The sequence below is a fragment of the Callithrix jacchus genome, chromosome 7 (genome assembly GCF_049354715.1).
Source record: "Callithrix jacchus isolate 240 chromosome 7, calJac240_pri, whole genome shotgun sequence".
Taxonomy (NCBI): Eukaryota; Metazoa; Chordata; class Mammalia; order Primates; family Cebidae; genus Callithrix; species Callithrix jacchus.
The window spans coordinates 104,147,566-104,172,526 of NC_133508.1; the positions used below are offsets into that span (position 1 = coordinate 104,147,566).

Here is a 24,961-nt window from a genome sequence, read left to right on the forward strand (position 1 = left end):
AATTACAGCTTAAAAATACAGTAGCAACTAGTAGATTTTATTAAAAATCAAAAAGTAATTGCCTGGTGCGGCGGCTCATGCCTGTAATCCCAGCACTTTGGGAAGGTGTGGTGGGCGGATCACGAGGTCAGTAGTTTGAGACCAGCCTGACCAACATGGTGAAACCTCGTCTCTACTAAAAATATAAAAATTAGCCAGGTGTGTTGGTGCACGCCTGTAATTTCAGCTACTGAGGAGGCTGAGGCAGGAGAATCGCTTGAACCTGGGAGACAGGTTGCAGTGAGCCAAGATCATGCCAGTGTGCTCCAGTCTGGGCGATGGAGCGAGACTGTCTCAAAAAAATGAAAAAATAAAAAGTAGAGGAAGAAAATGAAAATGTCTCATAATTTCACAATCTAATAAGTCCCCAGTGACTTTGATTTTAAGAAAGAATGCTTAGTACAGGAAAAGTGGTTTGGAAAATTTCAACAGCACGGAAAGGTATTAAATGAAAAAACTTCTTTTCCCTGGCCCCATTCCCTAGAGGTAACTATTGTTAATAGATTCTTGTATGTCCTTTTGGAGAGAAAAAAATTTATGCATATTCCAGCCCAGTTTACACGCTGTTCTACACTTTTCTTTATACTCCTTATTTTTTTTTTTTTTGCATTTATTTCTGCATCAACACAAACAGATATCTCACTTTAAATGGATTCATAGTGTTCTGTTGTTTGGAAGAACTATATATGGAAGAACTATGTATCATTTCTAACTTGCTAAGTGATGGACTTTAAATGCTTTTCCAGCCAGGCGCGGTGGCTCACGCTTGTAATTCCAGCACTTTGGGAGGCTGAGGTGGGCAGATCACAAGGTCAGGAGTTCGAGACCAGCATTTCCAACATGGTGAAACCCTGTCTTTAAAAAAAAAAAAAAAAGTTTTTTTCAACTTTTTGCTATGAACAACTTTGTGGTAGTGAATGTTATACATATAACTTGGTGTCTTTTTTAAAGTATATCAGTAGGGTAAGTTCATGTTGGCAAAATGATCTTCAGTATGGTTGACATAACTCTTATTTCTACTGATAACGTTATGAGTGCATTTTAAATACATTTTAATACCTAATTTTAAATTATCTTTTCTAAAAGTATTTTTTCTAAAAATAGGTATTGTTGTAAATAAGTACTTATTTGTTTTTTTTTGTTTTTTTTCTGAGACAGAGTCTCACTCTGTCGCCCAGGCTGGAGTGCACTGGCACGATCTTGGCTCACTGCAATCTCCTTCCTGAGTTCAAGCAATTCTGCTTTAGCCACCAGAATACCTAGGATTACAGGTGTGTGCCACTCTGCCCAGTAATTTTTGTATTTTTAGTAGAGGTAGAGTTTTGCCATATTAGCCAGGATGGTTTCAAACCCCTGACCTAGGGTGAGCTGCCCGCATTGGTGTCCCAAAGTGCTAAGATCACAGGCAGCAGTCACTGTGCTCAGCCTTTAGTTTTGTTTTTCCCTCTCCTTTCTCTTTTCTAGTTTACCATAATAATTAATGGTAGATGTTGCGGGTTTTCTTGGAAGGTATTATTAAGATAACAGTTTCTAAAGACTGCCAACAGTCTGACATGACAGATGACTACTTGCAGTCCCATTTTAAACATACTTTGAACTGATGAAAACCATTTCAAAAAGAAAAGAGAAAGTGAGGGTGAAAGAGGAGAGAGGTGAAGAATGAAAAATTTTAGCAGTTATTTCTCTAGAAGGTAAAAAGGAATGCTTTAGAAGGTATTGAAGAAGGAGTCGGGGTCTAGACTTCAGGCCCGCCTTCACCACCTGCCATGGAACCTTGATCATAGTCAGTGTGTCTATCTCCTTGGGCTTACTAATTTATAAAATGAGGTAGGCGGGGTGGGTATTTTTCCCAGATTTATGATTATGATCAGCCGGGCATGGTGGCTTATGCCTGTCATCCCAGCACTTTGGGAGGCCGAGACAGGGACATACTGGAGGTCAGGAGTTTGAGACCAGCGTGGCCACTCTCTCTCTACTAAAAATAGAAAAATCAGCCAGGCGTTGTGATGCATGCTTTAAATGCCAGCTACTCAGGAGGCTGGGGTAGGACAATCACTTGAATCTGGGAGGTGGAGGCTGCAGTGAGCCAAGATCATGCCACTGCACTCCTGCCTGGGCAACACAGCAAGACTCCATCTCAAAAAAAAAAAAGAAAAGAAAATGTGTAGCACTACATAAATGTAGGCTGGATGTGCTATTTTATTTCATGCCCAAATAAAAATTGCCAGTATTCTGCACGCAAAACCTCCTATATTATACTAAACTCACTTGTTACTTTCAAAGATAATCATTTTTGATAATCAGCTGTACAAAGGAATGTTTACAGTATGAAATGTTTTCAAATGCCAGTTTTCCAGAAATTCATCTTTTAATTAATTGGATATATTTAACTTTAAAGAATCTAAATCTCAGTCCTACCCCCAAACATATAGAACAGAATTTCATTTCAGAAGTAAAACACTAAAATAAGTATGAGTACTACATGTATCTGTAGGCAGACTGCTCCTAGTTCTTCTCACCCTGTGCTAATCTAGATGTCTAGTTGTATCTTCAAATCGGAGTCATTGAAACATTCTAGTATGTCTGAAATAATCATTAATGTTGTCTTCGAACACTGGTTATTCTGCTCTATATCAGCTAGGCTACAAATGCTACTAGTCTTCAAGCATTTGGTATCTTAATCCTTAGAAAATATTTGGGGCCTTTTTCAGAACTTTAAAATAACTATTTACCGGAACAATCCAAGATGGCCGATCGATAACAGCTCGGGATTGCAGCTCTCAGTCAAAGCACAGAGAACTAGAGGACGCCACACTTTCAGACAAATTCTGGTCGCTCACGGAGCAGAAGATCCCAGTGGAGGACCCACACAGGCCGCCAGCACAACTCTTGTGGCCTGCGCAGCAGTTTCGCCGGCACCTCGGCGTGGCAGCTCTCGGAGTGGCAGCTCTCGGAGCAGAGTAAACAGGGCCGGCTCCCCTTCTGACTGAGGTTTGGAGGACCGACACGGGTCCCCAGCATGACTTCTGAGACCAGCGCAGCGGCTGTGACAGCACCTCAGCGCGGCAGCTCTCAGCACAGAGTAAACGAGACTGGTTCCCCTTCTGACCGAGGTTTGTAGCCCTAGGAAGGCAGAGTCACCCATTACGGACACAAGAAGGAAGCCAGAAAGGAGAATCCTGGGCAGAAAAGCACCATCATCCTTAACGCCGCCGTTCTGGCCCTGGGAACTAACAACTTGGACGTCCAATCAAGAGACCTAATCTGAAAGTTGGTAATTTCAAAGATGACAGGAGGATAAATTTACAATGATGGGAAGAAACCAGCGTACAAAGGCTGAGAATACTCAAAATCAGAACGCCTCTTTCTCTAAAGATGATCACAGTTCCACATCAACAATGGAACAAGGCTTCACGGAGAATGAGCGCATCCCAATGACAGAATCACTCTTCAAGGAATGGATAATAAGAAACTTCGGTGAGTTAAAAGAACATGTTGTAGCCCAACGTAAAGAAACTAGGAACTTTGAAAAAAGGTTTGACGAAATCCTATTGAGAATAGACAACTTAGAGAGGAATATAAGTGAATTAATGGAACTGAAGAATACAATACAGGAACTCCGAGAAGTATGCACAGGTTTAAACACTCGAATTGTTCAAGCAGAAGAAAGGATAACAGAGGTCAGAGTCCAACTTAATGAAAGAAAACAAGAAGACAAGATTAGAGATAAAAGGATAAAAAGGAATGAGCAAAGTCTCCAAGAAATGTGGGATTATGTGAAAAGACCAAATTTATGTTTGATAGGTGTACCTGAATGCGACGGAGAGAATGAATCCAAGCTGGAAAATACCCTTCAGGATATTATTCAGGAAAATTTTCCTGAACTAGCAAAGCAGGTCAATATTCAACCCCAGGTAATGCAGAGAACACCACAAAGATATTCCTCAAGAAGAGCAACCCCAAGGCACATAATCGTTAGATTCACCAGGGTTGAAACGAAGGAGAAAATACTAAGGGCAGCCAGAGAGAAAGGTCGGGTTACCCACAAAGGCAAGCCTATCAGACTTACAGCAGATCTCTCAGCAGAAACTCTACAAGCCAGAAGAGAGTGGGGGCCAATATTCAACATCCTCAAAGAACAGAACCTTCAGCCCAGAATTTCATATCCAGCCAAACTAAGCTTCACAACTGAAGGAAAAATAAAATCTTTTATGAACAAGCAAGAACTCAGAGATTTTATTACCACCAGGCCTGCTTTACAAGACTTCTGAAAGAGGCATTACACACAGAAAGAAACAACCAGTATTAGCCTTACTAAAAATATACCGAAAAGTAAAGAGCACCAACATAAAGAAGAATTTTCATCAATGAATGGATCAAACAGCCAGTTAACATCAAATGGCAGTAACCCTAAATTTAAATCGACTAAATCCCCCAATCAAAAGACACAGCCAAAACCCAACAGCATGTTACATCCAGACCTGTTTCACATGCAAGGATACACAAAGACTCAAAGGAATGGAGAAAGATTTACCAACCAAATGGAGAGCAAAAATAAATAAATAAATAAAAAGCAGGAGTTGCAATTCTCGTAGCGGATAAAATAGATTTTAAAGCAACAAAGATATAGTGGTAAAAGGATCAATACAACAACAAGAGCTAACGATCCTAACACCCAGATACATAGAGACTTAGATTCAATGAGACAGAAAATTAATAAGGATATCAAGGACTCAAACTCAGATCTGGAACAAGTAAACTTAATAAATATTTATAGAACTCTCCACTTCAAATACATAAAATATACATTCTTGTCAATACCACATCACACCTACTCATAGGTTTAAATGAAACATTGGCCATTATTAATACCCATTTTTTTTTTCAGAATAAAGCAATATTTCTGTTCACCCTCCCTCTCTCTCTTCCTCTTTCTTTCTCTCCTTTACTCATTATTTTTTTCTTTCCTTCTCTCAAAAAAAGAAATAATAAAAAAATAAAAATAAAATAACTATTTACCAATGAGGCAACAATCAGTATTTACTGGCATTTAGTACTGGTGAGGCCTTTTACAAACTGAAGTATATGGACACCATTTACAGTTCAAAATCTCTATTGTTACAATCTAACATCAATAACAATGTAACTTTTATTCTTCAGTAACTTGTTTTTAATTAGAAACCCTTTTTTTAATTGGAAAATTGTTAAATGGAATACTTATTTCAATGTTCATAAGTCTATTTTGTGTGGATAGTGAGCCTAGGATTAGATGGAGATGGTCATTAACATAGCTTGTAGCCTTACAGAGAAGGTTGTGCTTATAGTTGGGAAGTATAACTGCATGAAACACAAGTGGATTAATATTTTTAAATATTTATTTACTATGTAATAATTTGTGTGGTGGTTAAATCTGGTTTTGGACCAGAAAGGTATAGCTCTGCCCAAAAGATGACAAGCAAGCTAGAAATGTGGTTATCTTACTCTTGCCATGTCACCCTACTCTCCAGCTTCCCATTAGAGGAACCAGATTTAAAAATAAAAGTAGCACTGTATTTACTTTGTTCTGGCAGAGTAAGATAATGATAGTGGTGTATCATTGGAAATGTGCAGTACTGGTTATTGTCAGTTTTTTGCTAGAAAATGCTGTAGGAAGGAATTATTCTCTTATAAGAATTTAACAGAAAAACGTAGGACATTTGAAAAAGTGTGCCACAAAAGAACGTGAGTCACCATATGGAATCTAAAATCCCATACTTACTACAATTACATAATGTGGACAGTTAAAAGCAGCAATTTAATACCTTATAGGAATTTGTCTTAGACACATTGTTTTTGAAAAATAGAGAATTTCCCTCTTTTCTGTTTTGTTGTTGTTCTTGCCTGTCTTCCCCATTACTTAGCAGAAAGAAAATATGACAAGATCCCTATCTCTCCTTGGCTAGTGCGTTTGGCCTCCCACCATCTCTGTTTTCCAATGGGTGTAAAACAGATACTTTTAAATGAATTGAAGTTTTAGCTCATTTTAGTTTATTTGAAGCAACTTTTGAGTTTTTTTTTTTCTTGAGACAGAATATCGCTCCTTACTCAGACTGGAGTGCAATGGCATGATCTCGGCTCACCGCAACCTCCGCCTCCTGAGTTCAAGCAATTCTGCCTCAGCCTCCTGAGTAGCTGGGACTACAGGCGCGCACCACCATGCCCAGCTAATTTTTGTATTTTTAGTAGAGATGGGGTTTCACCTTGTTGACCAGGATGGTCTCGATCTCTTGACCTCGTGATCCACCCACCTCGGCCTCCCAAAGTGCTGGGATTATAGGCATGAGCCACTGCGCCCGGCCCTGCAACTTTTGAGTTTTTAATATTTGTTTTGTAGGGAGTCTATGTTTTTAGATGATTTGTTTGTAATTGTGAATTAACTGAACTAAGATACAACACAACTGCGCATTGTCAAGCAGTAACATTACCAAAATAAGTTGCTGCCAATTTCATCTTTACATTTTCCAGTTGTTTGTGGCTGAATTTATGAGAGGTAGAATGGTAACTAGAAGGAGCATTATAATTGGGAAGCTGTGCAGTCTTGCATCAGATAACCTAAACTCTCTAGGCTTTAGCTTGAATGGTTGTTAATTGTCTTAACTTAAAAAATATATTATCGGTAAAGTTAACCTAATATATGATGCTTCAATAGTATTTTAATTTTTCCTTTTGCTTTGTTACAACTTAATTTTTTATTTGAGTGATGTCCTAAATTGTTTCTCTCATCTCACACTCACTTTTTTTAAGTCAGAAACCAGCTTGATAGCAAACTTTGTGCATAGTTCTGTGTTGATCAGAGAAAATATCTTTTAGAAAATTCCAAGATCTAAAATCATACTACTTAAACCACATATGTTATGAGGCCTACGTGTACCTTTAAAATCTGAATCAATTGTATATTATCGTCTTTTTTCTAGATTCAGAGGTGTTTGGAATTTTTCTTTATGCTTAAATATAATGAAAGGGAAAGGATTATATGGGAAGTTTTAGTTTGTCTTAGAAAATGCAGACGTTAAAACCTAATGACAATTTGTGGCATCATATTAGTCATTGAATAATTTCATATTGTTTGTGAAGATGTATTATACAGAAATACTAATTTTTCCTCTTTTCTCCCCTTCTCAGCCATCTGTTGAATCTTCAAGTCCAGGTAAGTAGTTTCCATATTTTTTATGATCTCTGTTTGACTAACATTTGTCCTATTAGTTGCATAAAGGCTAGAGGAGTTAGACTATTATCTGACTTGCTTTTCTTCTGAATGCTTCTTTTCTCTGGGGAAAAAGAAATGGATGAAATGTTTGACTGCCCATGAAAGTACAGGTGAGGCTGCTTTGAGTTCATCCTAAAAATGATGATTTTGGGGGTTTCTTTTTTTTGGTGAGTTGTGAGTTACCATATATGTTTCTCACAGTTTTACATTATTGTTTGACTTGTAGTATATATAAAGTGTACTTTTTAAAAAGAAATAATTAGCTTAGAAATATTTGCTTGTATAGGAATTTCCAAGTATTTTTATTTGAGAAAAAATTTTAAATGCATTTATAGAGGGAGGGGAAAAATAAAGTAAGCAAAAGATTCAACAAGTGAATATTTAATATAAATAAAGAATGTTCTAAATAAGGAAATTATTCTTCTATTTGAATAGGATCAAGTTTTATGTTCTGACCACACATCTAGGATTTTTGTATTTTTTCTCAAATACAGTACATAATTCATTTTTTCCTTAGAGATTTCAAACCTGTGATATTTGACTCAGATCTGTGCCACAAATATTATTTTCTTTGGCCACCATAGTAATCTTTATAAATATGAATATTTTAAATATAAAATCTGGATTTAGGGTTCCCATGGTCTGGCACCACTGGGTACAATATTCCTACATGGCAGTAATTCATTGGAGTTAAAGCAATGAGGAGAGAGTTAAGTACTTGTCTTTTAGCCTCAGTGTTTACTGATTATCAAGAGAAATGAGACTGCTTTCTGCCTGGCTGGGATATGTGAGTTAAGGTGTAGTCAAATATAGAAGAGTAAGAAAGTGAACCCTCTGAGAAATGGGGCTGTCTTCTTCATGGGATATGTGGGTTAAGTAGTCTAATATAGAAGAATGAGAAAGTAAACCCTCTGAGACATAGTAATGTTTTATTTGAAAATATCTAACATGTATTGAATACTTAGATATGATATATGCCATATTACTGAATTTTCAAGGTTACTGAAGCAATCACCTTTTTGTGTTTTAAGTTTTAGGAAGAAAGCTTTTAAAAATGCTTAACATAAGATAAGCCTGTTTTCATTGTTCAAGGTCCTTGCTATGAACATGAATCATTGTACTCTTTAGGGTTGGACTAGATCATGTCCACATCCCTTTTAAATGACTAGTGTGCTCAGTTGACAGTTGATTTTGTCCTTTTGATTTCAGTTGGAAGTATCTTACCCTTTTTTAATATGCTTGAGAGTAAAGTACATTAGGCTTTGTGCATTTCCGAAGCTCAGTATTTTTTTTTAACTTTGTTTTGTAAGTACATCCTGGTTGTAAGTTAAGATTGGAAGTAATCTAACCTTGGATAAGTGTTAGATCACCATATTCATTTTTAGGTCATGGAATTGTTTCCAGTTTTTTTATTCCAAACACAGAAATTGTTTTCACAGAAAAATATACGTCCGACTTGATTTTTATAGTACTGCGATACTGCAGATAAAACAGATTTAGATATTTCTGATGAATTTTTGAGGCATTCATCCGATAGTACATAGATACATAAAATAATTGCTCTGAAAGCAATATTAATAATGGCTTTCTCAGTTTCCATTACATTTGAGTCAGCCTAGGCTGAAATGGAAGAATAATGGAGTTTGAAGAATACAAATGTTATCCAGACACAGTGGCTCACGCCTGTAATCCCAACCCTTTGGGAGGCTTAGGCAGGTGGATCACTTGAGGTCAAGAGTTTGAGACCAGCTTGGCCAACATGGTGAAATCCTGTCTCTACTAAAAATACAAAAATTAGCCGGGCATGGTGGCACGTGCTTGTAATCCAGCTGCTCGGGAGGCTGAAGTGGGCGAATCCTTTAACCTGGGAGTTAAAGGTTGCAGTGAGCCGAGATCATGCCACTGCACTCCAACCTGAGCTATAGGGTTAGACTCCATCTCTCAAAAAAAAAAAAAAATCTTTGATAACCTTGCTACATGTTGAATACTTAGCAGATTGAATGTTTATATTTCTTTAGCTTGTTTGCAGACTGAGATAGATCTTTTGAGTTAGATAGTATTTGTCATATGATGCTTCTGCCCAGGGCAGTGTTTATTGTTGTTATAAATAATGCTAGTTATAGGCAGTTATAAAAATTGGCAGAGAAAAATTAGAATAGTCATATAAAAAAATTTTCAGTCCTCTGGTAAAAAGGCTGTATCCTTTGTAGCATCTGTACTTTGCAATCAGTACCAGTAATAATAGTCATATGACCACATTCATTGGTTTGTCTGTAGTCTCCACCAGTGTAAGCCAAAGTAGAGGCACAATGTAAGGCTTTTTACCTGTAAGACTAGTAGCCATTAGAGGTGAGAAATTAGTGGAAATGAAGATAATTAAAAAGTGAGTAGGTGAGTAGACATGATATAAACTAAATTTATCTTTGAAAAGATGTAAGGTGCCTTTTCTGCAGTAGGGTAGGATTTTGACAAAGCAGTGACATTTGCCTAATTCTGATGCAAAATACTTAATTTATACAAAGCACCAGGCCCCTTACCCGTAATGATTTATTACTGGGATATTTTTTCCCTAGGTATTGACAGAAAGGAGTAAGATGGTTAGTTGGTTCTAAGGAACAAGGCAAAAAGAAGTTGGATAAAACAGGTCAGATGAAGGAGAGAGAAAAATTGAAAGTTTATAGAAAACAGCATATTATACATGTAGGGAGAGGAACTGAAATGAGACAGGAGCAGTGTATCTATCTACACTTTGTTATTTGATGTAATAAGGGAGTGAAATGGCAAGCCTTCATATGTAATTGGCTTTGTAAATAATAAAAAAATACAGACTTCAGGTGAGTTATAACACATGATTTGATGCAGCATACCCATGAGCTTGAATTTTTTAAAAAGTCAATCAAGTATAACAAGGAATTAAGCATAATTATTTTTGATAATACCCGTGTCCAATTAGAATTATATTCTGATTGGGTTAATAGTATACAAAGAGATAGTGTGAGGATTTTTTAGGGTCTTTCTTCCTAAATTAGGGAGAGAAGTATAGGAATTCATAATTTCTTTTTTTTTTTTTTTAAGACGGAGTCTCGCTCTTGTTACTTAGGCTGGAGTGCAATGGAGCGATCTCGGCTCATCGCAACCTCCGCATCCTGGGTTCAGGCAATTCTCCTGCCTCAGCCTCCTGAGTAGCTGCGATTACAGGCACGCGCCACCATGCCCAGCTAATTTTTTTTTTTGTATTTTCAGTAGAGACGGGGTTTTACCATGTTGACCAGGATGGTCTCGATCTCTTGACCTCGTGATCCATCCGCCTCGGCCTCCCAAAGTGCTGGGATTACAGGCTTGAGCCACTGTGCCTGGCAGGAATTCATAATTTCTATAGTTTGTAGGAATGCATAATTACTGACTACTCAGTATCCCAGAAGATACCTGGGTGAACTGAAAAGTTTGAGGAGAGTTTTCTCTTGAAAACTCAGAAGAGAAAAGGTTTGGGACAGAAAACTACACCTATATTAATGTTTCTCAAATTGTGCTTCTATAAAACCCTTGTGTCGTTTCCTCAAGCAGTACTAAGATGCTCTACTAAAATTGTGCTAAGCTCTTCTTAGTTTCTGGAAGAAAATTAAGATATGCTTTTCTAAAAAATGTTTTTATTTTGTAAATTACTCTAAAACTTTCGTAAGTGTTAATAACTCATTTTTACTATAGTCTGATATAAGATACCTGACTTGGCATATAATTATGTTTTTAGTTATTTTCTATTTAATATCAGTATTTTTTGTTTTTTGATAGAGATAAGGTCTTGTTCAGGCTTGTCTTGAACCCATGAGCTCAAACAATCCTCCTGCCGTGGCCTCCTTAAGTGCTGGGATTACAGACATGAACCACTGAGCCTAGCCTCATATCAGTATGTTCTGTGTGTCTCAAAGTGCACAGTGATTTTAAGTGCCTTGCCATCTGACCTGGCTTGCATTCACTCATCTTAGTATATAGGCTGTCCTTAAGTATTCTTGGAGGAACTATACTAAAACTATTTACATGAGGTTTGGAACACAATAAAAGCATAGGTGTTGGGATTAGTATACTCAGGATTCAGATTCCATCTTTGCTGTCTACTGACTTTGTGAGTTTAGACTTGCTACTTAAACTCTCTAAGCCTTGAGTTTTTATTTTCCTCTTTAAATGGGGTGATAATACCTACTTCATAGGATTGTTTGAAGATTACTTGAGATAATGTATATGACATGCTTGAACATATTATCTGGCACATAGTAAATACTCAAAAATGATTTTTTTGAAAATTGTGGGAAGTAAGAGAAGAACCCTGAGCCTTGGGCACTCCCTTATTCAGCTCTGTCTCTTTGCTTTACTTATTCTTTCTCATTCTGGAGTAAAATGAAAGGATAGGACATCTGTTAATATATAACCATCAACAGTTAAAACTTTAAAAATTGCCTTTTTTTTTTCAATATTCAGTAACTCCTTTGTTTATTAGTAAACAATGCTTTTGCAAATCTAGGTCCTCATTGGCAATGGTAAAATGTGGAGATATTTTACAGAATATGTATGCCCAGCCTTCGCATTCTACTATTAAAAAGTGACACTGTTGGGTTCAGCAATATTCCCCAACCACCGAACTAAAAACAGATTAGCTCACATGTCAGTTACCTACTAGCTTATTTTTAATGCCTTTGATAAGCGTTCTGTTTGCAGTTTTAATAAGTTTTGCTTTTCTACTCAGTCTTTTGAGTTACTCTGATACAAATCAACTACGTAAGTTAAGGACAGCTACTCAAATATTAGATCTTTTTTTTTTTTTAAGTCAGGGCCTTGCTCTGTCTCCCAGGCTGGAGTGCAGTAGTGTGATCATGGCTCACTGTGACCTTGACTTCCCCAGCTTAGGCAGTTCTCCTGCCCCGGCCTCCCGAGTAGTGGGATGACAGGTGGACAGCAACACGCCCAGCTAATTTTTAAATATTTTGTAGAGATGGGATCTCATTATGTTGCCCAGCCTGGTCTCAAACGTCTAGGCTCAAGTGATCTTCCCATCGCAGCCTCCCAAAAGTGCTGGGATTAAAGCATGAGCAGCCACATCCAGCCACTAGATTATATTTTCAAGGAATTACTTAGAGAATAATAATATTTGAGTGCAGCTGTGTCTTCACTAGATTGTATTCAGATGACTGTATATTTCACATGATTATACAGTCATCCGTTCATATCTGTGGACCTCCCTTAGATAACAAAATCATGGATGCTCAAGTCTCTGATATGAAATGGCATAGTATTTGCATATAACCTATGTGCATTCTCTTACATACTTTAAATCATCTCTGGTATATTTATAATGCCTAATATTTGTAAATGCTTGTAAATAATTATACTATGTTGTTTGGAGAATAATGACTAGAACAAAAGTCTGTACATGTTGAGTACAGATAAAGGTTTCTTATTTTTACTTTTATTTTCTGAATATTTTCAGTCTGCCATTGGTTGAATCCATGGAGACAGAAACCGTGGACATGGAGGGCTGACTTATATTCTCCTCATGGGCCAGAGGAGTTCATACTCATTGGGTCTATCAAACATTAATCAACTGGTTAAGAATTGTGATTTTTAGGGCCAGGTACAGTGGCTCACACCTGTAATCCCAGCACTTTGAGAAGCTAAAGCAGGATGATTGCTTGAGCCCAGGAGTTCAAGACCAGCCAGGTCAACATAGCAAGACCCTGCCTTTACCAAAAAAATATTAAAAAATTAGTTGGGGGTGGTGGCTATAGTTCCAGTTACTTGGGAGGCTGAGTTAGAAGGATTGCTTGACCCCAGCAGGTCGAGGCTGCAGTGAGCTCTGATTGCGTCACTGCACTCCAGCCTGGGACAGAGTGACACCCTGTCTCGAAGAAGGAAAAAAAAGAATTGTGACTTTTTTCCCCACACGAAAAGTCTGTTCTTATTTGATATGACCATTATTTACAACTCATTTCATATTTATTACATTATAAACACTTTTAAAGCTATAAACATTTTCCCCGTTTTGCTGTTGTAAGTATGAATATATAGGAGTGAGAAGGCAAAAAATAATCCCTTTGAAGAGTTTTGTTTTTGTTTTTTTGGTGGTGATGAATAAGAGCAAGAATTTTAAAAACCAATATATAATAGTTGCTGTGTATAGCTTTTTTTTTGGTGCTCTTGATTTATATCCAGCTTCAAATTAATACAAATATATACACTAATGTTAATAAGATCCATTTAATTTGGTTTACCAAACTTTGTGAAATATTCCTTACCAGGAGGTTCAGCAACATCGGATGACCATGAATTTGATCCATCAGCTGACATGCTGGTTCATGATTTTGATGATGAACGAACATTAGAAGAGGAAGAAATGATGGAAGGAGAAACTAACTTCAGTTCTGAAATAGAAGATCTTGCAAGGGTAAATAACATTTAGAGCTAGGATATGAATTGGTTATGACTTTTTTGTGGAAAGAGAAGATTTTAAATTTTGATTCTCTGTGTTTAGGAGAGAAAATTGTGTTATATATCAACCATACTGAAAAATTCTGTGTGATCATAGGTGGGATATTTAAAATTTGAAATGAAAGGCTTTTAAAAACAATAACTTTATTATGTGAAGTAACAGTTCACACAGTTGCTTTGGTAAAATATGGATTATTAAAGGATTCTGCTATAGAAGGTGGTCTGGTAAAAAACAGACTATGAAAGGATTCTACATTGCTTCTTATATACCATTTGTCCATTCCAGTTACTGTATCTTTTACTTACTCTCCTTCAGAGCGAAGAATGTCTTACCATTTCCTCATTTTCCATTCACTACACAAAGTGCTCTAGATTATTTCCACCTCTTCCTATCAAAGTGACCAGTGACTGTCCTTGTTATATCCATTGTTACATTCACTTTTCTCTCTCTAGCTTACTTTTTCTCAGCAGTATTCAATGCAGTTTAACACTCCCTTCTTCTACGTTAATTCTGGAGTACACTATTGTCTGGTTTTCTTTATTCTTTTTGTTCCTATTCAGTATCTTTTGCAGACTCTTCTTCCTTTACTCAAGATTTACATGTTGGTAGTATTTAATTCTCAGTTCGGACCTTTTTTTGTCTCATTTCTCTCTGGATCACTGCTCCTCAAAATGTAATATGAGGATCAGCTGCATCAGAATTACCCATGTACTTATTTTAAAAAGCAGATTTTTAGACCTCTCCTCAGGCATACTGAATCAGAATCTCTGGGGGTGGAGTTCAGATCTACATCTTCATTAAATAACTTGGCATTATATGTACACCAAATTTCAAATTTACTACGCCGTGTGATTTAATTTATTCCCATTGTGTCTATATGCTCAGTATTCTTTAGTTTATATTTCTAGCATTAACCTGTTTCCTGTCTCCAGTTTTGTTTATCTTCCTTGACATTTCTACTTGCTTATCTCAACAGACATCTCTAATTTATAAATGTCCAAAACAGAACTATTGACTGTTTTTCCTCTACTTGTTCTTTCCCTGTCCTCTCTGTCAGTAAAAAGTGGCACTACTATTTACCCTGTTGCCTAAGTCAGAAACCAGTGAGTCATTTTCCTTCTCTTTCAGTATCTTATTTATAAAACCTATTATTTTTATCCACAAAAGTATTCCTTAGCCGACTCTTTTGCTCCACTGCCGCCTAGGTTGCCATTATTTCTAGCCTAGACTATTGGAGTAGCTTCCTAACTGGTTTCCCTGTTTCTTCTTTTATCATCTTTCTCCTGATAAATTTCCACCCAGAAGCTGTTTGATTCTTATCAAAATGTAAATCAATTTATATCAACCTCCTGGCTTCCTGTTATATCCAAAGAAAATCCAAACCTCTCAACTAGGCCAGCAAGGCCACCTTCATGATAATGGCCTCTCGTCCATGTATCACACCACCTCTGTTATGCTATAAACCACACTAGCTGCTTTTATTGTTAAGTAAGCAAGTTTCTTCCTGCTTCAAGGATTTTCAGCTTATTCTCACTCTGGTATATGCATCCCAAGGCTGGCTCCGTATCCTCTGGTTTTCATGTTGCCTCAGACTTTCCTGAGGAGCCTTTCCTGCCCCCTAATTAGCTTTGAATTAATTTTTGTTTTGTTTTGTTTTACCACTGTATCCTATTCAATGCTTTCTTTAGTGTTAGGACACAATTTGTAATTGTTTCTTTAATTTATTTTCTGTACCTCATTGGTTTCGTGAGGATAAAATGAAATAAAATGACTGTGTTATTCACCAGCATATTTCATGGTACCTTACAAGAGTAATCACTCAAAAGTGTTGTATGAATGAATGGATAAATCAGTCTGGTATGTTCTAATAAAATATATCATGCATATGATTTCCTGTAGTCCTATGATAAAAAAGAACATAAGAAGTAAGACATATATAATGTCATGGAAATGAATGCTTATGCTTTTATGGTATTAAAGACCTATGTCTCATAATTTTAGTTTGTAACTTTTTAAAGTATACATTTAGAGCTCAAAAAGGAGTTCTGTTAATATGTATCCACGTCTTGTCAGTTGATTACATTGTGGGATTAGAGCTGGCTTTGGGATTATATCATTTAGTGATTACAGCTCACTTAATCATCCACTATGTCTGAATAATATGTCAAAGGTGTATATTGTTTATCACAAAAGTCTTTGAAGAATGAGTTAAAAAGCATATGAAGGGCTGGGCATAGTGGCTTATGCCTGTAATATCAGTACTTTGGAAGGCCAAGGCAGGAGGATTACTTGAGGCCTGGAGTTCAAGACCAGCCTGGGCAACATAGTGAGACCCCCATCTCTACAAAAAATTTTTTTAAAAGATTAGTTAGGCATAGTGGCATGCACCTTGTAGTTCCAACTGTTCATGAGGCTCAGGTGGGAGAATTGCTGGCGCCCAGTAGTCCGAGGCTGCAATGAGCTATGATAGCACCACCGCTCTCCAGCCTGGGTGACAGAATAAAAATGGCACTGCTATTTACCATTTTATTTTTCAGAGACTGTCTCTTTGAAAACAGGGCACTTGAAGAACTTGGAGTCATAGCTATTCTTTAGAAGTAGAAAGCTGGGAAGCGATTCAGAAGACAGTTACTTACTTGGATGATTCAGAATCTAGATTGATTTAACAATCACAGTCACTTCATGTATTTGTGAAGTTTGCCTGTATTCACAGAGGCATCTATCACTTCAGATATATTTTTTCCTTCTGAATAACCATCTGTGGGATAAAAGGTAAAGGAATAAAATCTTGTATTTTCTGTCTTATATTCTGTATTAGCTCAAATACTAATTAGCAAGAGGAAATCATCAAGTATAGTTTTCATAATGGGTTATGAGTTAGAATGATGTTTTGTTTTTTTTCTGTTTCAGAAACCAGGATATTAAGATTTAATTAGTAGAAAATTACTAATGGGCTGTGTGAAATTTTGGTTATATCATTGCCTTTTCCTGTTTCTCTCTCCTACTTCTTTCCTTAGCCCCATTTAATGCCTGAAAAATTGCTTTTAGGGCTGGGCGCAATGGCTCATGTCTTTAATCCCAGCACCTTGGAGGCCAAGCTGGGCAGATCATGACGTCAAGAGATCAAGACCATCCTGGCCAACCATGTCTACTAAAAATACATAAATTAGCTGGACATGGTGGTGCATGCCTGAACCCCAGCTACTTGGGAAGCTGAGGCAGGAGAGTCGCTTGAACCCAGGAAGTGGAGGTTGCAGTGAACCGAGATTGCGCCACTACATTCCAGCCTAGCGAGAGAATGAGACTATGTTAGTCTCAAAACAAAAACAAAAAACAAAAAACTTGCTTTCAAGTGACCCTGCCTTAGGAAATAGATGTTAAAATAGAATTATTTATAGAGATAGGGGAAAAAAGACAGTTGAACCAATCATTTATCATCCTTTCAACTAGACGGTCTTATACCTTCTTAGATTTTTCTCTGACTTCTCCCCAGAAACAGTTAAAGCTTTGTTTTAAGTAGCACAGAATGCTTTCATCTATATCCTGAAGCTAAGCAATATTTCGGGGCCAATTTGTTGGATTTCCCAGAGTTAACTCTTCAGGTATGAACCAAACAAAATCGTTTTTGTTTTTATTTAAAAAGTGAATAAGATTTTGTTTTGTTGGTTACTGGTTTGCTTTTATAGAAGCAAAACATTAGTTATGCCAGGGATTAATAAAGTGTTTTTCACCTTACACTTTGGTTGCATGAAATGGATTTTTGATGTATTGTGGCAGAACTCTGACTTCATTCAGGAAGTATCAATAACTGCATAGCATGTGGTTTTAAGTTTATTCAATTTGAATTTTAGAATTTTCAGTGAAAACTAACTTGATAGAAGTTTTGATGTGTATGTTAAATTTGTATACATGGATCATAGCAATATATAAGATAACTTATTTTAATTAAGTGTTTTAATAAAATTGGGTATTTAAGTTATTTATTGTGGCGATCTTAGAGGGAATATCAAAACAATTCTTATAGTAAATAGACGTTGTTTTGTTTTGTCTTGTTTATTGAGACAGGATCTTACTCGGTTGCTCGGGCTTGAGTGCAGTGGCACGATCTTCGCTCACTGCAACCTCCGCCTCCTTGGTTCAAGCAGTTCTCCTGCGTCAGCCTTCTGAGTAGCTAGGATTACAGGCATGTGCCACCATGCCCAGCTAATTTTTGTATTTTTAGTAGAGATGGGGTTTCACTATATTGCCCAGGCTGGTCTCAAACTCCTGGCCTCAAATGATCTGCTCATCTCAGCCTCCCAGAGTGCTGGGATCACAGGCATGAGCCACTGTGCCTGGCCGTAAATAGACTGGTTTTCTATAAATAGAGACACTCGAATTTAAGTCTGTTTTCCGAGTGAACTGTTAAAACTCAGAGACTCTGAATGGCACAATTGTGGCAGTCCATTTGGGAAAAGAAAGGTCAAGATTGCAAGATCTTTATGTATTTAGATATATTTTTAAAAATCAGTGTAACAGCATATCAGTACTTAATATGTCCTTTTAAAGTGCTAGATGTTCCATCCAGTGAATCTCCAGAGCTAGAGAATAATTAAAATGTGAGAGATTGCAGTTTTCTGAAGGATATATACAACATTGATTATGTAGATAGAAAATAAATGTCAGCTTGGGGATTATAAAGAAGAGTTCACTGCCTCCATTCCTATATAGTTTTATCTTCTAGTCAAACCCCATTCTCAAGAGGTTGGTTACCTTAGGAACCATCTCTCTAGTTCAGTCTGGATATGGTCCCTTAGGCCTTCTTGGCTGAAAATCAGCCTCTTCTTCCTCTCTTCATTAGCATTTTATTGGTAAGTCAGTATTAGTACAACAATTATAAGAAGAGTACTATCTGTGTTCGCTAAATGGCCCTGACTTGAAGGTCAGTATCTGCCATTTCTTAATGACTAACCTCCTGATGTGAGGAAGAAGGAGCTAGGAGCTACCACCCCTTTTGCAGCTAGAAGTTGTGTGCCACTCCAACCTTACAATAAGTATATTGGTGTTTGATAATTTTACCTTATTGTCTTGAAATTAGGGCAGACTTAACTTGAGATGTAGTATATAGTGTTTATCCTTTTTGAGACAGGGTCTTACTTTGTTGCTCTCCCAGGTTCATGTGATCCACCTGCCTCACCTCCTGTGTAGCTGGGACTATGGGCACACACCACTATGCTTGGCTAATTTTTAATTTTTTTGTAGAGACAGGGTCTTGCTCTGTTACCTAGGCTGGTCTTGAACTCCTGTGTGCAAGTGATCCTCCCACTTCAGCCTCCCAAAGTGTTGGGATTATAGGAGTGAGCCACCAAGCCTGGTCGGTTTATCTTTTAAAAAGCTCATTTCTTGCCTGCTGTGGTGACTCACGCCTGTAATCTCAGCACTTTGGGAGGCCAAGGTGGGTGGATCATGAAATCAAGAGATTGAGACCATCATGGCCAACATGGTGACTGACAGGCCCTGGTATAATAGTGTACTACTGTTGGCCAAGGTTTATTCATCCTTAAATCTTTTTTCAAAGGGAACTAACAGAATATTTGCTTTACATGATATCCTTACTGTTTATAGCATCAGAATTTGGGGGTGCAGAGATAGAAATCTGTCTGTAACTAGGTTAGGCAAAATGAAGAATTTCATGTAAGTCTCATGGAATTTCATTAAAGGAGGAATATATCTGCTCCCCAGGGACTTGAGTGCCACTAGATTTATTTTCTCTGTTTCTACTCTTCTACGTGGTTGACTTCTTTTTTTTGTCACTCAGGCTGGAGTGTAGCAGTGTGATCTTGGCTCACTGCAGCCTTGACTTCTCTGGTTGAAGCCATCCTCCTGCCTCAGCCTCCCAGGTAGCTGGGTCTACAGACATGTGCCACCACACCCAGCTAATTTAAAAAAAATTTTTTGAGAGATGGGGTTTTGCCACGTTGTCCAGCCTTGTCTCGAACTCCTGTGCTCAAGTGATCTGCCTACCTTGGCCTCCCATACTGCAAAGATTACAGGCATGAGCCACTGTGTCCTGCCTGACTTCTCTTTTCAGACCACTGTCTTCATATGATGCTGTCAGTTCCTGGGTCTCCCACATTTACTGCTTGAGACAGTCTGTGCTTCTTTCTTTAGCTGCTGTTGATAAAATTCCAGAAATGAAGTATAGACAATCTTAGGTCATGTGCCCACTCCAAATCTATGGCCAAGGAATACAGTGATTCCAGTTAATGTCAGCCACTGTGGTCAAGGAGGTGAACTTTCAAGAAAATTAAATTCTTGGAATGGAAGAAAGAACATTTCATATGAGAAGACAAGTACAGAATAGAAAAGAATAGGATAGGCTTGGAGGAGAAGTAACAATAAATAATCTTTAGGTAATACTTGTTTATGCTTGCTAAATCTTTAAGTACTTCAGTTAGCACGAAGCAGGAACACAAATACATGCTATTGCAATTTGAAACAAGTTTCCTCAGCAAAATTGATTCTGGTTTTTATTGTAGTTGTAGCCCAGAGTTTGCTGCAAGATCTTCAGTTTTACCTTAGATTAAGTAAGAAACTTTTCATATTCTCATGCTTCAACTTGTATTTTTGGTGGTGATGACTTTTTCTTTCTTGCTTACTAAGCTGATGTTATTAACCTGATATTGGGTGATAGCTTAAGTTACAAGTTTAATACTATTAAGTAACGATTTTCTTTTCTTTTTTCTTTTTGAAGACAGGGTCTTACTCTGTTGCCCAGGCTGGAGTGCAGTGACAAAACAATCTCGGCTCACTGCAACTTCTGCCTCCTCGGTTCAGGCAGTTCTGCCACTGCCTCCTGAGTAGCTGGGATTATAGGTGTGCACCACCATGCCTGGCTAATTTTTGTATTTTTAGTAGAGATAAGGTTCTACCATGTTGGCCAGGCGGGTCTCAAACTCCTGACCTCAAGTGATCTACTCCCCCGCCCCCCGCCTCCCAAAATGCTGGGTATATGGATGTGAGCCACGGGTGTGAGCCACTGCATTTTCTTCATTGAATAAATAAGGGTATTTTGTTTACATGTGATAAAACCCATCTAAAAATAACCTTGAGTAAAAGGAAACTTTTAGAAGGTATGTGAATGTGCATTTCGGTCCAAGGACCAAGGAATATGTGGAACCAGGGATTCAGCATCTCCAGGACCTCCATCACCCCTAATCCCTGATTGAATCCTGCTGGGTCTCTTCAGTTTTTTCTTTTCTACAACTACTAATTTAATTTAGGTTCTGATCATAATACAGGTGAATGTGCAGTGAATGATAGCAATGGATTCCCTCTTGATTCTGTCTCCTTGGCAAGCAAACTAAATTTTTCCCTGCCTGAGTTCATGTTGAGTATTTTGTTGTGTGTAATTTCCCCTAAATACTTGCACAGTGTCAGTAACTATTCAATAACTACTCTCAAATTGAGTCAAGAGTAGAACATAACCCTTTAAAAATCAGGTAAAACTAGAGAAAGTAGGTAAAAATAGTAATCCTGACTTTCATTAGTCTATAACTGCTCTTTTAGTAATGTATGGACTTCTAAAATGATACTTCTTTTTTTTTTTTCTTAGTTGGTATAAATGGTATGTCTGCTCCAATCATGGTGACCGGATTATTCATTTTTGTTTCTATACCTGTACATTTGTCATTTGCTCTGACTTGAATGACTTTTCTCCATTTGTGCCAGTTCTATTATGATTGTAATTGAAGCAAAAGTCCACTTTTGACTTTTTCTGTTCTCTGCTTAGTCAATATTGGAAGTGCTGCAGAATTTTTCTTTGAGAAATGAATTCTATTCTTTTTTCTTTTCCTTCCTTCCCTTCCTTCCTCTTTTCATTTTCTTTCTTTCTGTCTCTTTTTCTCTCTTTCTCTTTCTTTTTTTCTTTCCCTCCCTCCCTCCCTCCGTCTTACTCTGTCACTCAGGCTGGAGTGCAGTGACACGATCTTAGCTCACTGCAACCTCTGCCTCCTGGATTCAAGCAGTTCTCTTCCCTCAGCCTCTTGAGTAGCTGGGACTACAGGTGTGTGCCACCATGCCCAAGCTAATGTTTTTGTATTTTTAGTGGAGATGGGCTTTTGCCTTGTTGGCTAAGCTGGTCTCGAACTCCTAACCACAAGTGATCTTCCCGCCTCAGCCTCCCAAAGTGCTGGGATTGCAGGCGTGAGGCACCACGCTTGGCCTGAGAAATGAATTTTGTAAAGTGAGTCATACTTCTCATACGTATATCCAAGTGGGAAAAATCTTAATCTATAATTATCAGACATTTTGCATTCTTGACAATGGTTAACAAAGAAAAAATTTTTTCCGTGTAGTTAATGTCACCTATTTTTTTTGTTTTACAAATATTTTAGCTAGGTATCATATATCATATGATAAGCTTTATTAAAGATAATGTTCAAGCTTTATTACCTCCCATTGGAAAGGGTTATTTGCAAGTATCTTATCCTAGACCTGTGAGATTAGGATAAGACCTGTTTGCAGGGTGGTCTCATAACAGCAGTATTAGCATCACCTGAGATTATTTTTTTAAATGCATGTTCTTGGGCCTCACTGGAGACTTACTAGATCAGAAACTTGGGTGAGGCTCAGCAGCCTGTTTTAGTAATCCCTCAAGGTAACTCTGATGCCCTTAATAAGACAGACCAATGGTACAATTGAGGGGGCATTTATTTGATTGATAATACACCTCTTTTTTTGGGGGGAATGAACTAAGTTCCATGGTCTTGTCAGAAGATGAGTTCAAAACAGAGCATGGTTGTGTAATTAGCTGTGTGGTTTCAAAGGATTAATTAACACAGTTATAAAAATTAAAGTAGTAATATATTAGGAGAGTTTTGAAGATCAAATAAATGGTGGAACAAGCTCTTCATGAACTCTTGAGGCTTCTGTAAATTTTAGTTGCAAACTGTTAAGTTAAAGTTGTTTTTCTTTGGGGGCCCTTACTCATACTAGTGACTTTAGTGCCTTTTATTCACAATAGTGACCAGTTACTAAACTTGCTTCTGATTTTGGGGTATAGCATATGAGCTTACGAAAAGTTGCATGACCTGAGATTAGGAGGTCTGGGTATTAGAATAAAGTCTCTATCAGTGCATGATGTTTCTTTGCCTGGTTTCCTTACTTGCAAATAAAGGTGTAGCAAGCGCTCCATTTGGTACTTTTTTTTTTTTTTGAGACGGAGTTTCGCTCTTGTTACCCAGGCTGGAGTGCAATGGCGCGATCTCGGCTCACTGCAACCTCCGCCCCCCTGGGTTCAGGCAATTCTCCTGCCTCAGCCTCCTGAGTAGCTGGGATTACAGGCACGCGCCACCATGCCCAGCTAATTTTTTGTAATTTTTAGTAGAGATGGGGTTTCACCATGTTGACCAGGATGGTCTTGATCTGTTGACCTTGTGATCCACCCGCCTCGGCCTCCCAAAGTGCTGGGATTACAGGCTTGAGCCACCACGCCCGGCCCATTTGGTACTTTTAAAGATCTAATTAAATTGTGTAATGTTTTGGCACTGCTTTCATTGTTGTAAGAAAAGATGACAGTGAAATCAAAGCACCTATCACAAATGCATGACACATAGAAGACACTTTATGGCAGCTATTTGTTATTCTTTTGTATTAAACTAACTTTAGCTGGCCATGGTGGCTTATGCCTCTAATCCTACATTTTGGGAAGCCAAGGTGGGCAGATCGCTTGTGTCTAGGTATTTGAGACCAGCCTGGGTAACATGATGAAACCCTATCTCTATGAAAAATACAAAAATTAGCCAGTCATGGTGGTACACATTTATGATCCCAGCTACTTGGGAGGCTGAGGAGAGGGAGGATCATTTTAAACCCCATGGGTTGAGGCTGCAGTGAGCTGCGGTTATGCTACTGCACTCCAACCTGGATGACAGAGGAAGATCCTGTCTCAAAAAATAAAATAAATGAAACTAGCCTTTTTGTTATCTTTCTCTTATTGCACTTCTATCTCTTATTTTGAAGTTTTGTTTTAGTTCCTAAGTACTGATTTCCTTAGATTCCCAAATATCAGTGTCCTGTACCAGGTCCTCGGTATATGGACCAGATGCTTGAACACTTAAAGCACTGTTTGTGTTGTACTTTGAGAACCACAGTATAAGAGCTGTCAGTTGTTTGCCAGCTGGTTATTTAGCTGGAATGACAATACCTTGCCTTGATAACGTTACCACTTTTCAGGTTGTAGCTTCTGCAAATCGTTAGGGGTCTTGGAAATGATTTATCTTTCCGAAATAGATCCACAAACTCATTGATAACCAGAATATCCATATGTAATGTGAAATAGAAGTTTTGCATGACACTTTCTTCCTATTCATAAGAAAATTTTTTCAAGGCCGGGCGCGGTGGCTCACGCCTGTAATCCCAACACTTTGGGAGGCCGAGGCAGGTGGATCACAAGATCAATAGATCGAGACCATCCTGGTCAACATGGTGAAACCCCGCCTCTACTAAAAATACAAAAAATTAGCTGGGCATGGTGGCGTGTGCCTGTAATCCCAGCTACTCAGGAGGCTGGGGCAGGAGAATTGCCTGAACCCAGGAGGCAGAGGTTGCAGTGAGCTGAGATTGCGCCATTGCACTCCAGCCTGGGTAATGAGTGAAACTCCGTCTCAAAAAAAAGAAAGAAAGAAAATTTTTCCAAATTATAATAATTAATTTCTTCTTGCACATGGATTTCGAGTGAAGGTGGTAATCCAGTCTGATTTACCCATATCCATTGTGGCAATGTGTTTAACACATAAGCCAGACTTATTTCTTTATTTCTTTCCATGAGTGCTGGAGAAATATGATCCATGTCTTATTTTATGATTACCCTTTTTTTTCTAGTTTCTAAACTGATTCTTCTCTGACTTCAGAGCTTGTGCATTGTATGTGTGTGTTACATGAGTGTATACTATTTTCACATGATTTGGATTAAATTTTCTTTTTATAATCAGAATTCTGTCATGTTTCCCTGATACTGTACATTTCTTGTATACTAGTTAGAGTGAGTATTTTGTATAGAAAGCTGATTTCATTTCATTGCATATGGACATTTGTTTTTCATCCACAGAGGGTCTGTTTTTGTGGGGATTGAGGGAAGTCCCTGAATGAGGCACCGTGGTGTATTGATATGTGTATGAGCTTTTGGAGTTAGACTTTTTAAATCTGGATCTACTGCT

At 37.8% G+C, this 24,961-nt stretch overlaps 1 protein-coding gene across 33 annotated transcripts in view; it reads left to right on the top strand.

Moving 5' to 3' along the window:
- Positions 1-24,961, top strand: part of MIER1 (MIER1 transcriptional regulator) — a 63,544-nt gene that overhangs the window by 10,508 nt on the left and 28,075 nt on the right. For 20 of the 33 annotated variants that reach the window (XM_078332198.1, XM_078332200.1, XM_078332191.1 and 17 more), the window contains 2 exons: positions 7,201-7,225; positions 13,573-13,718. In XM_078332198.1, coding sequence (XP_078188324.1) covers positions 7,201-7,225; positions 13,573-13,718 — 171 coding nt within the window. Of the gene's footprint in view, positions 1-7,200; positions 7,226-7,358; positions 7,396-13,572; positions 13,719-24,961 lie in introns of all 33 variants that reach the window. The other 13 variants (XM_035251820.3, XM_078332188.1, XM_078332189.1 and 10 more) reach the window with 1 other exon arrangement.